Genomic DNA, 13,153 nt, shown 5'->3' with positions numbered 1-13,153 from the left:
TTTACAATGCTGTGTCAAATTAATTACCATAAATTTTTAATGGGCCCATTACCACCTTCAGCAACCATACAAGTCACTTCACAAGTGTCAATGCCTGCATTGTTAGGAGGGGGGGGGAACTAAACATGTAGAACAAAGAGCTGAGAAACGGACTAATGTAGGTGAGGGAAATGAACATGAAACACTGCACAGGTTTCAATGCTAGAAAAACCTCAACTTTAAAACAAAAAGAAGTCCACAAAGTTAGATTCTAAAGCTTGTGGGTGTCTATAACAATGATCTATTTAGTAAAGCAAGTAGGCAGTCATCCAAAAACTGAGAGCAGGAGAAACAAACTGCAGTTTGCTTCCAATGGGAATGCCCTCGAACCCCTGATTCTCCAGGGGGACAGCACCACGATCTTGGGGAAGAAGAGCTATTAACACACAAAGGGACCTAACCACACAAAGGAAATGCTGTTTCCCACCTCGTAATCCAGTTTTATCGTGACCTGTTTCACCTTAAGTACTTATTTCAGTACCCATCACTTGAACCATCAAGACTATTTATTAACCAAATTTTTTTTCTTTTTTTTAGCCCAAGATGTCTGTGTAATTTTGCCAAGTACATGATAGAAGAACACAGGAATGGATTTTCATCTCAAGAATACTTAAGTTGAGGGAAGAAATTCAGCTTTTATTGTTAGACTGTGACAGTTTCAAACACTTGTGGTGGTGGGATGACCATCATCATACAAAATTCCACCTAGTAAAGTTTTAGGTGACCAGTGACCTTGTCAATTAGGTCTACCGGTCCTGGTCCAATTCCTAAAACAGTTCGAGAGCCTGGTGCAATCTGAGTACGTCCAGCATCTTGGATTAAACTTACAGTCAGTCCCAGCATTTTTGCATGGGTCAATAATTCAACCAGAGTTTCTTCATCAGGGGCTTTGACCACCACTTTGGGCTGGCCACAGTATTCCCACTGTTGGAGTAATTCGGGGTTTCTCCTTTGAATTTGCTTGTAGGCAGAAACAGCAGCATGAGAGCACTGGGCAGCCACCTTCCCTTTTCCCATCTTTAAGTCACTTCGAACCACAAGAATCATTTTGTACTCCCCACTCTCTCCTAAGATGCTTGCTTCAGTTCCAGTGTCGGTGTCTGTCTCACTCGCTGAGCTCCTGGGGGTCATCCCAAAGCGTGCTCGGAGGCCCCAGCCCAGGCACATGCCACAAGCAACTCCAGCAGCCAAACTGAGTGCACCAGGATGAGCCAAATACTCCATAACCAAGGATTTGGAGATCATCTTAAAGGAAAAGAAAAAAGTTACCACTATCTAGCAGTGGAAAGTTAGAGGCTTATCAGATAAAACACACAATATATAAGCAGCAATATTTTAGTTCATCCAGAAAAAAGGCAAAATATGTTTTGGGTCTGAGGCATGTATTGATTTTTTTTCTCCCCTATGTATCAGAAAAGATTCAAGAATACAGATAAAGCAGTTTAGGTCATTTTGAATTTCTGTGAGGAGTACATCTCTCTTTCTTGGACACAACAAAGCTCTGTTCCTCAGTCTTCCCTAAGTCTTTTGGAGAAAGGAAATGTTCTGTTTTACCAAGATGCCTAAAGGATATAGATATAAAGAAACCAAGAGTAACTAACTCACCCTCTTCGGGAATATAGTGCTTATTGTGTCTTCATAATGCAGCTGTTCTCAACAGGGATGGTACCAATCCCTTAGAGAAGTTCCTGGTTGTCACAGCAATGGGCCCGGAGTGAGGTGCACCGCTGACATTTACTAGACCTTGGCGTGGAATGTTAAAAGCCGCACAAGTGAAAATCTGTCTCACTGGACATGACTGTAGGCGAAAAACTACTATACCTAAAACTAGAACCCGACTTCATTTTGTGTATGAACACAAAGTTTTTTTTTTTCATGGTTTTAACGCACACTGAATTTACCAGTAGTATAACTATCATAGAAAACAAAGGAAGATTATCCTTTTTCATTTTAGAAATTCCTGTCACCCCAGCAGAGCTGCTCATATTTGAATCATCAACAATAAAACACCTATATCAGTCTACATTTGAGTCTGTTGGATTCATACTTACATGTATAGGCACAACAACCATGAGCTTCTTCTAGCAGAACAGTATCTAAGCATTTATACATTGAGATACATGAGGACACCATGTTTCTAGTGCTTATAAGTAGTGCCCTTGGAATCGTGCAGTACATAATCTGCATGGATAGACAGCATTTGTAGAAATACATATGTTATCATAAATTCCCTTTTTGTACTTATTTAAGTTAAAATTAGGACATTATATTAATGTTTCTGAAAGAAAGAATGTGTTGGGTCTGGTAGGGTGAGAACCACTGCTCTAAGTGCCTATGAGTCAAGTCTCTAACTCAGAAACAAAATCTCCAATGCCTTTGCAAATAGATTTTCATATAAGTCACGGCTGTCTCCAGATCTACACGGATTAGGAGGATTATGAGAGAAACTGGGCCAACAGACCTTCAGTAATTGTTAGAAAATGATAAATTACACTCTATCTGAAGAAAAAGAAAATGTCTATATAAGTTTGTGTCCAAATTATAAAAGTACAATTAACACATTACTGCTGTGCTATGTATCTTGCTTTATAAGGCTAGATCTAGGTCAAAGTACAGTTAATAAACAAGTGAAACAACCCAACATCCCATACACTTGCAATCTCAAATTCAAACCTTGCCCTCTCCTCAACAAAACTAATTTCCCTGAAACTGCTACTTAATCTTATAAAACCTGTAGCTACTGCCCCTTCCTTGGAGTCCATTAGAATCCTTTACTATTCAGATACTTTCCGAAACACCTACCAAAAACCCCTCTGCATTTTTAGTTTATGCACCCCTTTCTCTAGTTGGAGTTCTTTCTGAAGCTACCTTCGTTAAAGCCCAACTTTTACAGATAATGGAGGCAAGAATACCAGGACAATGTGGTGAGCAACATATTTCCAGAAGTTCAGAGCATTCTAAGACACTCTTTGATCCTTAGGATGTTCTAATCTCCTATCAGCTTGATCTGATTATCATCTAACTCCTCTAAAAGGTGTTTCAGCCTGTCCCCTTCTCTGTGTATCTCTTATAAACCAGTAAACTTATGTATCAGTAAACCCAGTGTTTGAGACTAAGGTAAAATAACTACTCTTAGTCTCATTGATAATCCCAAGCAAAACAAACAGGTCGTATGAAACCCTCCTCTTGGTGCCTTCCAATTCCTCTGCCAGATTAAACCCCTTTCACAAATGCTCCTGATCCCATTACCTCTAGAACCATCCTCCACCCATTAATCTTGTTTCACTGGCTATTGCCCCTTGGCCTTTTCCAACCTTAAAAAAAAAAAAAAAACCAAAAACTTCCTGAATCCTCTTTGACCCTTAAATCACTGTCTCACTTTTCCTCTAAACATCTTCAGTTACCTGCCTCCCTTCCTCACTCAACTGAAATTCCTAAGGAATCAGAAACTAGCCAACTGCCAAATGAGGTCTCTTTAGTTTTTGGCACCACTCATTGGTAACTTTTCCTTAACTTTCTTCCCTTGAATTCCTTAACCCAATTTTCACCCTATTATCATCCTACCTTTCTGACAGCTTTTTTCCATAGTCTTTCTCTGGCTATACATCCTCTGTTTGCCCCTGATTTATCTATCACCCAAGCTTAAACTTTAGCCCTCAGTCTGTACGTATGTCATCCTATGTAGCAACCATTAGCCAAATGTTGTTATTTAAACTTAAATTAATTACGGCCAAACTTTAAAATTCAGTTATTCTGTTGCACTTAGCCACATTTCAAGTGCTCAATAGCTCAACAACTTAAAAGTGGCTAGGTGCTGTTCCGTCAGTCAGTGAGACAGAGAACATTTCCATGACTTTCATGGCAGAAAGTTCTACTGGACAGGGCTGGTCTATATAATCTCTTTCCATTCTATCAATCAATCAATATCTACTGAGGGCCTACTGTGCACTGTTCTGGATCCTGGAGATAAAGCACTGAACAAAACAAAGTCCCAATATTCATGGAGCTAACATTCTAGTAGGAGGAGACAGACAATAGTTTGTCAGATGAACAATCTCATCTATTCCTGAACCATCATATGCTGAGGAATCCTAAAGCCTCTCCCAGGCTCCACGCCTGAACTTCCAGCTTCTGCTGTATTTCATCACTTAGATGAATATGAAGTAGCCTGAACTGTGTCCTAAACTGAACTCAGTATTTTCCCTTCCCTCTCAGACTTCCTGTAATCTTTCCACATTTGGTTCACTTGTGCTTTAGGTCACCCTAGTTCATCTGACATTGTAATTAATTGCACTTCTAAAGCACAAATCTCATCCTGTAACTTCTCTGCTCAAAAATCACTGGATAAATGCGTAAGGTATGACGAAACTGAGTTCCCCTAAAACTGAGTCCTCTTATTGGGTTTATAATTAGTTTCATTAGTCAAAACTTAATTCCCTTTCTTGTCTGCTGTGATCTCAATCTTGCACTAATTCAACACTAATCAACCAGAGTCAATGACTAAAACTGCTGTTGTAGATATCATCATTAACATACAAACTCGGGTTGTTTCGCCAGGGCAAGATGAACTAACAGACTCTTGAGCCAGGGACCACCTGGCCGGGAAAATCATAAACCAGAGATATCCTGACTCCTGAATTAAAAAGTGTCACAGAAATGTCAAGAGATGATTAATCTAAGCCTCTCTGTTCTTCTTAAAAAAAACCAACCAACCAACCAACCATCCAACAAAACTAACTCCAAGACCAAACTGGAGTGGAAATGAGGCTTATCGCCCACTCCCTTGCTTGGGGCAGGGCCCCACAACAAACACTCCTTTCCTTCACCACAACTCGGGTTGTCAGTATTATTGCCTTTGCTACCCATCAGGCAAGTGGACTCGTTCGTTGGGTCCCTTAGCACAAATTCAAAGCACTACACACTTTGGTTTTGATCCACTTTACCCTTCTAACCTACTTTCCTGTCACATACTGTACTATTCAGCCACACCAAATTACTATGTATTTCCAAACAGCAATTTCACTTAAACACACAAACATCCTCTTCACCCATGAAGCTGCAGTTCAATGAAACCTGTCTCTTAAGTCTTTACCATCCCCCGGTCACCTTATTTACTTTTCAGAGTCGCTGTAGCAATTATACATAACCACTGTAGATCATATTCTCAACGTCCAGTACAGTTCCTGGGGTACAATTTGAAGGAGTAAATACTTCTCTAGACATTGTATCTGTGTAACACAGGAGGTCAAATTTTTGGATCATATTCTTAGAGATCTTTTCTCTCCTCGTAGGACTCAACAACTTGATGCGCTGTGGGTATTCAACTAATACTCATCAGAGCGTGAGGCCTACTCGGTATCTTCTGACTTTTGGGGCGAGTGCATCGATACTGCCTATGGAGGCGTTGCCTGGAAACTAGAAATTCTGGGTCCTTCCCCTCCCCAGCAGCTTGGTTCCTTCCAAAAGACTGGCCGAACCAGAACAGTGGCTCCAGCGGCCACTGGGCGGAAGACCGTTTATAAAGGAGAAGATGAAAGGTTGGAGGAGGGCGAGGGGGTGGATAAAGAATGAGATGGGAAGAAGCATTTCAACTGGGGAGAGAACGGGAGAGAACGGAGAATAACATCCTTCTCCTTCGCCCCCTGAGGGACCGACCTACCTACAGTACCTCTCCTCCGTTTCACCCGCGACTTCGCGTTCCTCACTTCTGGGCGGCGAACACGCTTCTTTCGTGCGAGTTACCTCTTCCGGGGTCTCTTAGACAACAAGTTCCGGATCAAGAACCGCGAAGAGAACAGTCATTCTTCCTTTCGCCCCGCCCACAGGTCCCTAACCTAGACCCGAGCTGAAATCCCGCGACAATCAGCGGAGGTGGCCAAAAGGAGAGGGGAACGCTTCTCTTTTGGAGGCAGTCTCCCAGGGTGGGGCGGGGGAAACGGACCGGAAGTGACGAAGGCGAGTTCCGGTTGGCCGGAGCCCAGCGGCGGGTGTGAGAGTGGGTCGGAAGCCGCTTCCAGGATCCGGAGATCCGGAGAAGCTGGAGTCAGAGCGGTAGGTAAGCGAGCGCGGGGATTTGGGGACGGACGCGCGAGACTATCCTCAGAGCTTGGCTTCTTCTGAAGCGCTCTCACTTAGACGGTGCAAATCTGGGGCACCGTGATTTCGACTTCAAGCAGTGTTTTAGGGCGCTGCTGACTGTCTCAGTCTGGCAGGAGCCAGGTTATTTTGGGACGCCTCCCGGTGGTTGGCTACCGGCACATTGAACCCATGCACTGGACTCCCAGCCTCTCATCGCCGCGGACTTGCAAGCCGTTCTAAGCTTCTGTAGAGTACCCGTCTCCTCTTCCTCCTCGGGTGTCTAGGACCTTGGAATAAATGGAGAAAGATCTTCCCTGCTGATGACCAAGCTGTTTCTCAGGGTCTATCAGTTGCTCTCCCCAAACACTAACGCATCCATTTCTAAACAGAATTCAGAGGTTCAAGTGCCACCTAAAACGTTGGTGACCAAGGGAATGGGGCCTTGGCTCCGTAGATCTCTGCCAGATGACCTGAAGATTATCCCCCACTATTTTCATGAAGAATAGCGTTCTCTGCCTTTTCCAAACCCCTGACCCACTGACCTTTTTATTTCATTACAGTGGAGACATTTGCAATAAAACGTGAAGGTTGTCTTAATCTCTAAACTTCTAAGAAGCCATATGTGACCCAGTGTCACGCTGCTAAGATTTATGACCTAAGTTTTACACTATTACCTTTTGTTTTTCTGCAAATTCCTGCAGAAATCTCATAATACATAGGCTCTGGCACTGTTTTCCTGTCTTGACAACATAGCTCCTTTTCCTAACTTTGATACCTTTCCATTATCTTTTGGGGCTCTTCAGAAATTTTGTAGGCACATTGCACTGATCCTTCGGAGAAGTTTGTACAAGTATTTCTAATGTAATGATAGAAAATTTAATGTTCTAACTGCTACTACCTATTAATTGTATTATCATCAGCTCTGATTTTTGTTGTGTATTCTTAGCATAAATGATGATAGTAAGAAACTTATCTACTAGGCAACATTTTATGCATTCTGGATTACATTTTTATTGACCTTTGGAAGAGGTGGTGGTACTCACCCAGACAAATGTGGCTGATTTGTATAGGTGTGAAATGACTCTACAGAAGAAATCTTTTATATTTTACTTCTTTGTCTATATTATTTTAAAACACTGAAGCATTTTTTCCCTTTGAGATATATATCCTGCTTCGTTAATACAGTTTAATTCCTGTGATTCATGTTCCAGAATAACCAAGTGTCTGAAATTCTTTGATAAATGGTTTAATGCCTTTTACCAATTTAATGCCTTATAGCTACTTTAATTTACATATTATTTTTGACTTAGAAATTTTTTTCACGTTTGTCTTTGAAATGAAGTGACAGAATTTTTTGAGATATGGAATTATATAAATTAGAATCATTAGTTTTAACATCTGATAAATTTATTTCTCGACTTTATAACTGCCAAACTTGGTCTTATATTCTTTTTATTCAGTTCAGTTATCTAGGGACCAATTATCCAGATTTTCTCACTTTCCAACTTCTTCCTGCCTTTGACTTGATTACCACTTTTTATGATTGCAAAGATCATTTAACTTTAAATCAGAAGACTGAATTGAAGTCTGGGCTCCAACACTTGTCAGCACTGAGTGTATGTTGACAAGTTACCTAATTTTCTCAGCTAATCTGGATTGTGTTGATAAAAGTATTGCTCACTTCATAAGACTGCACAATGAATAAGTAAGATAGTAAATATGAAATCACTACATAAATGAAAATATGGTGATATTGTCATTGTACGCTGAAAGCAGGAAATATATCAGTGCAGAATACTGTTACTTTGCATCATTTCAAAATTTGATTTTGTTTAATACTAAATGTGTTATTGATCGGAAAATATTATCACACACTTTTCTGAGATGATCTTTGTCCTACTTTTGAACACAATAAAAGCTAGCCAGGAGTAGTTTGAAACTGTAATCAATTGAATTAGTCACCTTGGTTAATAAGTAGGTGGCTGGAAAATGAGTATAGTTTTGCATCTGGAGTTTAAATTTGATCTCTTTGGCCATCGTGTATTGTCACTCAAGAATTTCCAAGTGCAGAGGGAGTTGAAGTTTTGGGAGCTTACCTGTAGTTAACTAAAGCCCTATTTATGTATATACTTGCTTATATTAAGAAACTTTGTCATTCTTCTGAAAGCAGTATTTAAAATTAGAAGCCCCCTCTGTGAACACATAGATTCTTCTTATTTAACAGAGGAGAAAATTAGGGCCCAGAAACAGTAATTGGCTTGCCTGAAGTCATATGGCTTAGGTAGTGCCAGAACCTGAACTGGAAATGAGGTCCCAAGTGTTCTTTCTTTCTGCTTAGGTTGTCTCTGGGTATCTTTATTTGGTTTGGTAATACTTCCTGATTTGCATGAAAATGGTTTCTTATGTATTAAAGGGATCTATATGTGTGTATGTATTTTTCCCTTTTTAGCTGATTTAGTTGTATGAATTCTAGGAAAACAAAAACTATGCTTGGCAGGATTTGCAGTGGAATGGAATAAGGAAAGAAAAAAATTAGTTCTATTCAGAACAGTTACTCTGTGTTTATGCTTCATTACTATCAGGTATCAAGGTGTCTTCTTTCTAGCAAGTGGAAAAGACAGGATCTTTGCAACACATGGCTCCACTGAGTGAGTGTTGTTGATGAAAAGAAAGCTGTGTTATTTCTTTGCTTCTGATAAAAAAAATTTCCCCAAGCTGTTTGTAATTTTCATATAATTATTTCATTCTGGATAAATAGCCACTGTAAAAGAGTTATTTTTTTGTCTTGTTGGGAATCCTTTTGCTTCCCCTGATTTCAAAAAACTTGTTTAGGTCTTCCCTTTCTTGGAGATTATAGTGCCAGGTGTTTATTATTACTGTTGTTTTGCCTAAAAGTGCTCGTTGTTGGTGTTTCTCTCTCTTTGGTATAGAAATAAAGTCCAGATTAGAGAATTCTGTGTAACCTCAGGAACGGATTGGATGAACTGAAACTGAAATTGACAACTTGTTTGTTGTTGTGTTAGTTAATCTGTTCTCAGATTTGCAAATATTTTGGGCAGTAAGCTTTTAAAGTATTTATTGCTTCAAGAAACTCCTTTTTTGTCTAAGAAAGCAACTTTGTATGGAGTTTACTTAACTGCTATTATGTATCATGTTAATCCCTTAAGTAAAACTCATTTCAAAATAATAGGTTCCTGAAAGGTTTTGGAAATTTGAACAAGATGTACTTTCTGTGTCAGATAAAAGGTGATACTTAAAGTTTGAGGCATTTTTAAATTAAGCAAGGGCAGTCCATTGAGTAATCCTATCCCAGCTGGTCTAATTGTGAAGAGTTTGTCAATATTCTAGAAATACAATCTTTTCAGTAGGTTATTGTGGTTTTTTCTCTTGTTCTTGAGGTTCATTAATAATAATCTGAGTCTTTATAGATTTTCCTGGAAGGACTAGGTAGATAGCGTTAAGAGCCTGAGCTATGAATTTAGATTTCCTTGGTTCCAATTCCAAATTTACTGCTGTGCAACCCTTGGGCTAGTTATTTAATTTCTTGCTATCTCAGTTTCTTCCTAGATGTTGAAGTCAGTACATGCCTTTATTGTTAGGGGTGAATGAATACATTTAAGTAAAGCATTTAGAACAGTGCCTGGCATATAGTTAACCATGATTGTTACATCATCATTATCTTGTGGCCTACCAAGCAGTTGCTAAAAACTTTCTCAACCCTCTTTTGAAAGCATATCTTTGTGTCTCTTTTTACTTGATTATTATTTGCTCATTATTAATATAGTTTCAGTAAATAAATAAATATATATATATATATATATATATATATTTCATTTTGGAAATATTTTACAACATATGCAGGATTCTTTACCAAATGTGTCCTTTTTGTAGGCCATTACCTCAACCTTTTTGTGTTATTATTAACAGTTTATGTTATATTTGTTAGGCCATAACACAGAATTTGAGAATTGCAGCTTGGAGATTTGATGTTTAATGATGTCTTCTAGCACTTACTTTCTTTGCATGAGAAGATCATTTTGCAGTGATATCTATCGCCTTGTCTATCTGTTCATTCATCCAGTCAGTGAACAAACATCTTGTGTCTTAAGCCTTTTACCAGGTTCTGGGGAGAACAGTGGGAAACAAAGACCAATAGATATTTTAGTTAGGAGCCTGATAGAGGAAAAAAATACAAAAAATGAAAGACTAAGCACTGTGTAATAAATGTTATGAAGGAAACAGGCAAGGGTCTGAGAGAGTTAGTGCGGATATGTGCCTGTTTAAGACTCTAGCACAGTACACCTAGAATATGGAACATGAGATGATGTAGGAAACAGCCATAGTCCAGGTTACATAGAGCTTTGCAGTCCATGCAAATGAATTTGGATTTGATTTTGAGTATAATAGGAAATCATTCTACAGTTTGAAATAGGAGAGTAATATGATTTATAAGAAGTTTACTCTTGCTCATTTGTGAAGGATGAATTGAAGGGAACAAGAGTAGAAATGGAGAGAGGTTAGGAGTCCACTGGAGTAGTCCAAGTGAGAGATGAAAATGGCCTGGACCAGAGTGGTGGCAAAAAAGGGGAGAGCAGTGAGTGGATACTAAATATATCTGGAATAGGACTTGGTCCTGGGTTAGATGTGAGGAGTAAGGAAATGAGAAGAGTCAAGGATGACTGTGCTTCTGCATTTAGTAACAGGGTGGATGGTTGTACCAAGTACTGGAAGAGGGTAGTTTTGAGAAGGACCAGGTTTGTTACAAGAAGGGGGCTAGGGAAGGAAAAGAAAGTACATGTTAAATTTGAGATGCTTAGAAATTAATTATCCAAGTGCTGCTATTTGGTATACACATCTAGAGGTCAGGACCAGAAGTACAAATTCAGAGTAGTATTTTAAACTGTGGAGCCACGTAAGTCACTTGGGGAGGCAGGGAAGAGCAGAGGGCCCAGGTCAGGTAAAACAGAGAACTGGCAACGGTGACTAAGGAATGTTTGAAGAAAGAATGATCAGATACACAAAACTAGTAAAAGTGGTCACCCCTTGCAGGGAGAGTATTAGATGACAGAGGGGAGCGAGGTTTTTTTCACTTTTTTTCTTTAATATTTTAAAGCATACGAAAGTCAGCTTATTCAGACCTCGTTAAGAAATGTTCAGGGGGTGGGTATAGCTCACTGGTAGAGCATGTGCTGAGCATGCATGAGGTCCTGGGTTCAATCCCCAGTACCTCCAATTAAAAAAAAAGAAAAGAAATGTTAGGCTCTGTCAAATGCTGCCCACTGGTCTACAGAACGGGATAAATTCAGTAAAGTAGTATTGGTTAATCTGATTAGCCACTTCTAACCTCATCATTAAGACTGGTTCCTTCCAGTAACTTTTAGGTCACCACGTTCAAAAGCATTTAATCAAGAGAATATGCAAGTTTCTTTCACTCTTTATTGAGTTTTTAAGGTCTATTTAGAGGAGATTTTAGTACTGCTTTTGTGGGGCAGAGGAATTTTCTTTAATTTTTATTAAATAATCAGAGAGATCTCTAGAATCTCTGTATCTATAGAACTATGCTTTTTAGGAATTTGAATATTTGAATTTATCAGTAACCTTAATAACTATTGGTAGTTAAAACATGCCAGGCAGATTCCTGCCTCAAAGTCTTTGCACGTCTTTTTTTCTCTTTCACTATAGTGCTCTTCCCCATATTTTTCATGTTCCTTTTCTAATGTCAGATTCTCAGAGAAAGCTTCTCTATCCACCCTGTTCAATATTGTGCACAAACACATAAACACACACACCAAATTGCTTTATTTTTCACTTGTAGCACTTACTACTGTCTGATACATGTTTGAATTTCTGTGTGTTCACTGCTGTGTCTCTAGCATCTCAAACTATGCCTGGCAAGTAGTATATACTTAGTAAATATTTGTTAAATGAGTAAATGAAAAAATTCGTTTTCATAGCTGTATAATATTCCATTGTGTAACTATAACTTTATTTATTTGACTTCCTGACAGTGGACATTTGAGTTGTTTATAGATTTTGCTGTTAAGACCAGTGTGGCTAAAAACATTATTGTACACATCAGCTCTTCACATATGCAAGAGGTTCTTTTGGCTATATACCTAGGCACAGAATTGCTAGCAAGGGTATACCAGTATTCAACTTTATAAGCTATTTCCCAAACTTTGCTATTACCATCCTTCCTAATTTTTGCCAAAGGAAAAGAAAGCATGTAAAGAATGATGTAGTGAATTATAAAATTGATTGTTGGATTATAAAATGGTCACAAATTCATCTCATCATTGTATACATACCCCTCTGCAATGCGATTTTACTTCTAGAGTCTGTTATTCCACCCCTAGACTCTGTACTTGGCTGTGTGACTTGTTTTGGCCAAAGGGGCATCAGCAAGTGTGACCAAGGAGAGTCTTGAAAAGCCTGACTTCTCTTACTGCTCTTTGGAACCCGGAGCCCACTGTGTGGAAAAAGCTCAGGCTAACCTACTGGGTCAAAGAGGACCAGGTGGAACAAAGACAAGGCATCTCAGCTTAGTCCTGTCTAGCACGAGAGCCAAGCCAGGCGAGACCAGAACTGCCCAGCCTAACTCACAAAATCATGAGAAATTTTAAATGATTTTTTTAAGTCACTAAGTTTTGGAGCTAAGTTGTTACACAGCAAAAGATTATGGATACAAATGATACCTCATTATGATCTTGATTTATATTTTTTGATTGCCATTGAGGTCAGGTAGATCCTCTGCTATGAAATATCTCCTCATGTCTTTTGCCTGTTAGTTTTATAAGGTTGTTTCTCTTTTTCTTAACATTTTAAATTCTTGATGTAGTCTGCCTTATAGTCCTTTTTACTTATATGTTTCTCTGGTTTATCTTCTCATTTAAGGAATCTTGTGATGAATTTAAGTTTTAATACTGTCCAATTTATCAGTCTTTTCCTTTATGAATAGCTCCTTTGTGTGTCTCAAGAAATCCTTCCCTACCCCAAGGCAGAACGCTGTTTATGTTTTCTTCTAAAACTTTTGCTT

General features: G+C 39.0%; 2 protein-coding genes across 6 annotated transcripts in view; one reads left to right on the top strand and one right to left on the bottom strand.

Moving 5' to 3' along the window:
* Positions 1-654: 654 nt before the first annotated feature.
* Positions 655-5,926, bottom strand: PTRH2 (peptidyl-tRNA hydrolase 2). Of its 3 annotated transcripts, none has more exons than XM_006181434.3 (2): positions 5,699-5,926; positions 655-1,284 (listed from the first exon to the last, which is right to left on the bottom strand). In XM_006181434.3, exon 2 carries the CDS (start codon positions 1,282-1,284, stop codon positions 745-747), a length of 540 nt encoding a protein of 179 aa, XP_006181496.1. In that variant the 5' UTR covers positions 5,699-5,926; the 3' UTR covers positions 655-744. The 3 variants fall into 3 exon arrangements, with proteins under 3 accessions (XP_006181496.1, XP_014412003.1, XP_032354277.1); XM_014556517.2 differs by having other exon boundaries at positions 5,708-5,844; XM_032498386.1 differs by lacking the exon at positions 5,699-5,926 and adding an exon at positions 1,645-2,051.
* VMP1 (vacuole membrane protein 1) overlaps positions 5,887-13,153 on the top strand; it is a 105,726-nt gene continuing 98,459 nt past the window's right edge. The window contains exon 1 of one of the 3 annotated variants that reach the window (XM_032498383.1): positions 5,887-6,094. The gene's annotated coding sequence lies outside the window, so the exon portion shown is untranslated. The remainder of the gene's footprint in view (positions 6,095-13,153) is intronic. The other 2 variants (XM_032498384.1, XM_032498385.1) reach the window with 2 other exon arrangements.

This window comes from Camelus ferus, chromosome 16 (genome assembly GCF_009834535.1).
Source record: "Camelus ferus isolate YT-003-E chromosome 16, BCGSAC_Cfer_1.0, whole genome shotgun sequence".
Taxonomy (NCBI): domain Eukaryota; kingdom Metazoa; phylum Chordata; class Mammalia; order Artiodactyla; family Camelidae; genus Camelus; species Camelus ferus.
The sequence above is the reverse complement of the archived record's forward strand: the minus strand, read 5'-3'. Positions and strand labels throughout refer to the sequence as shown.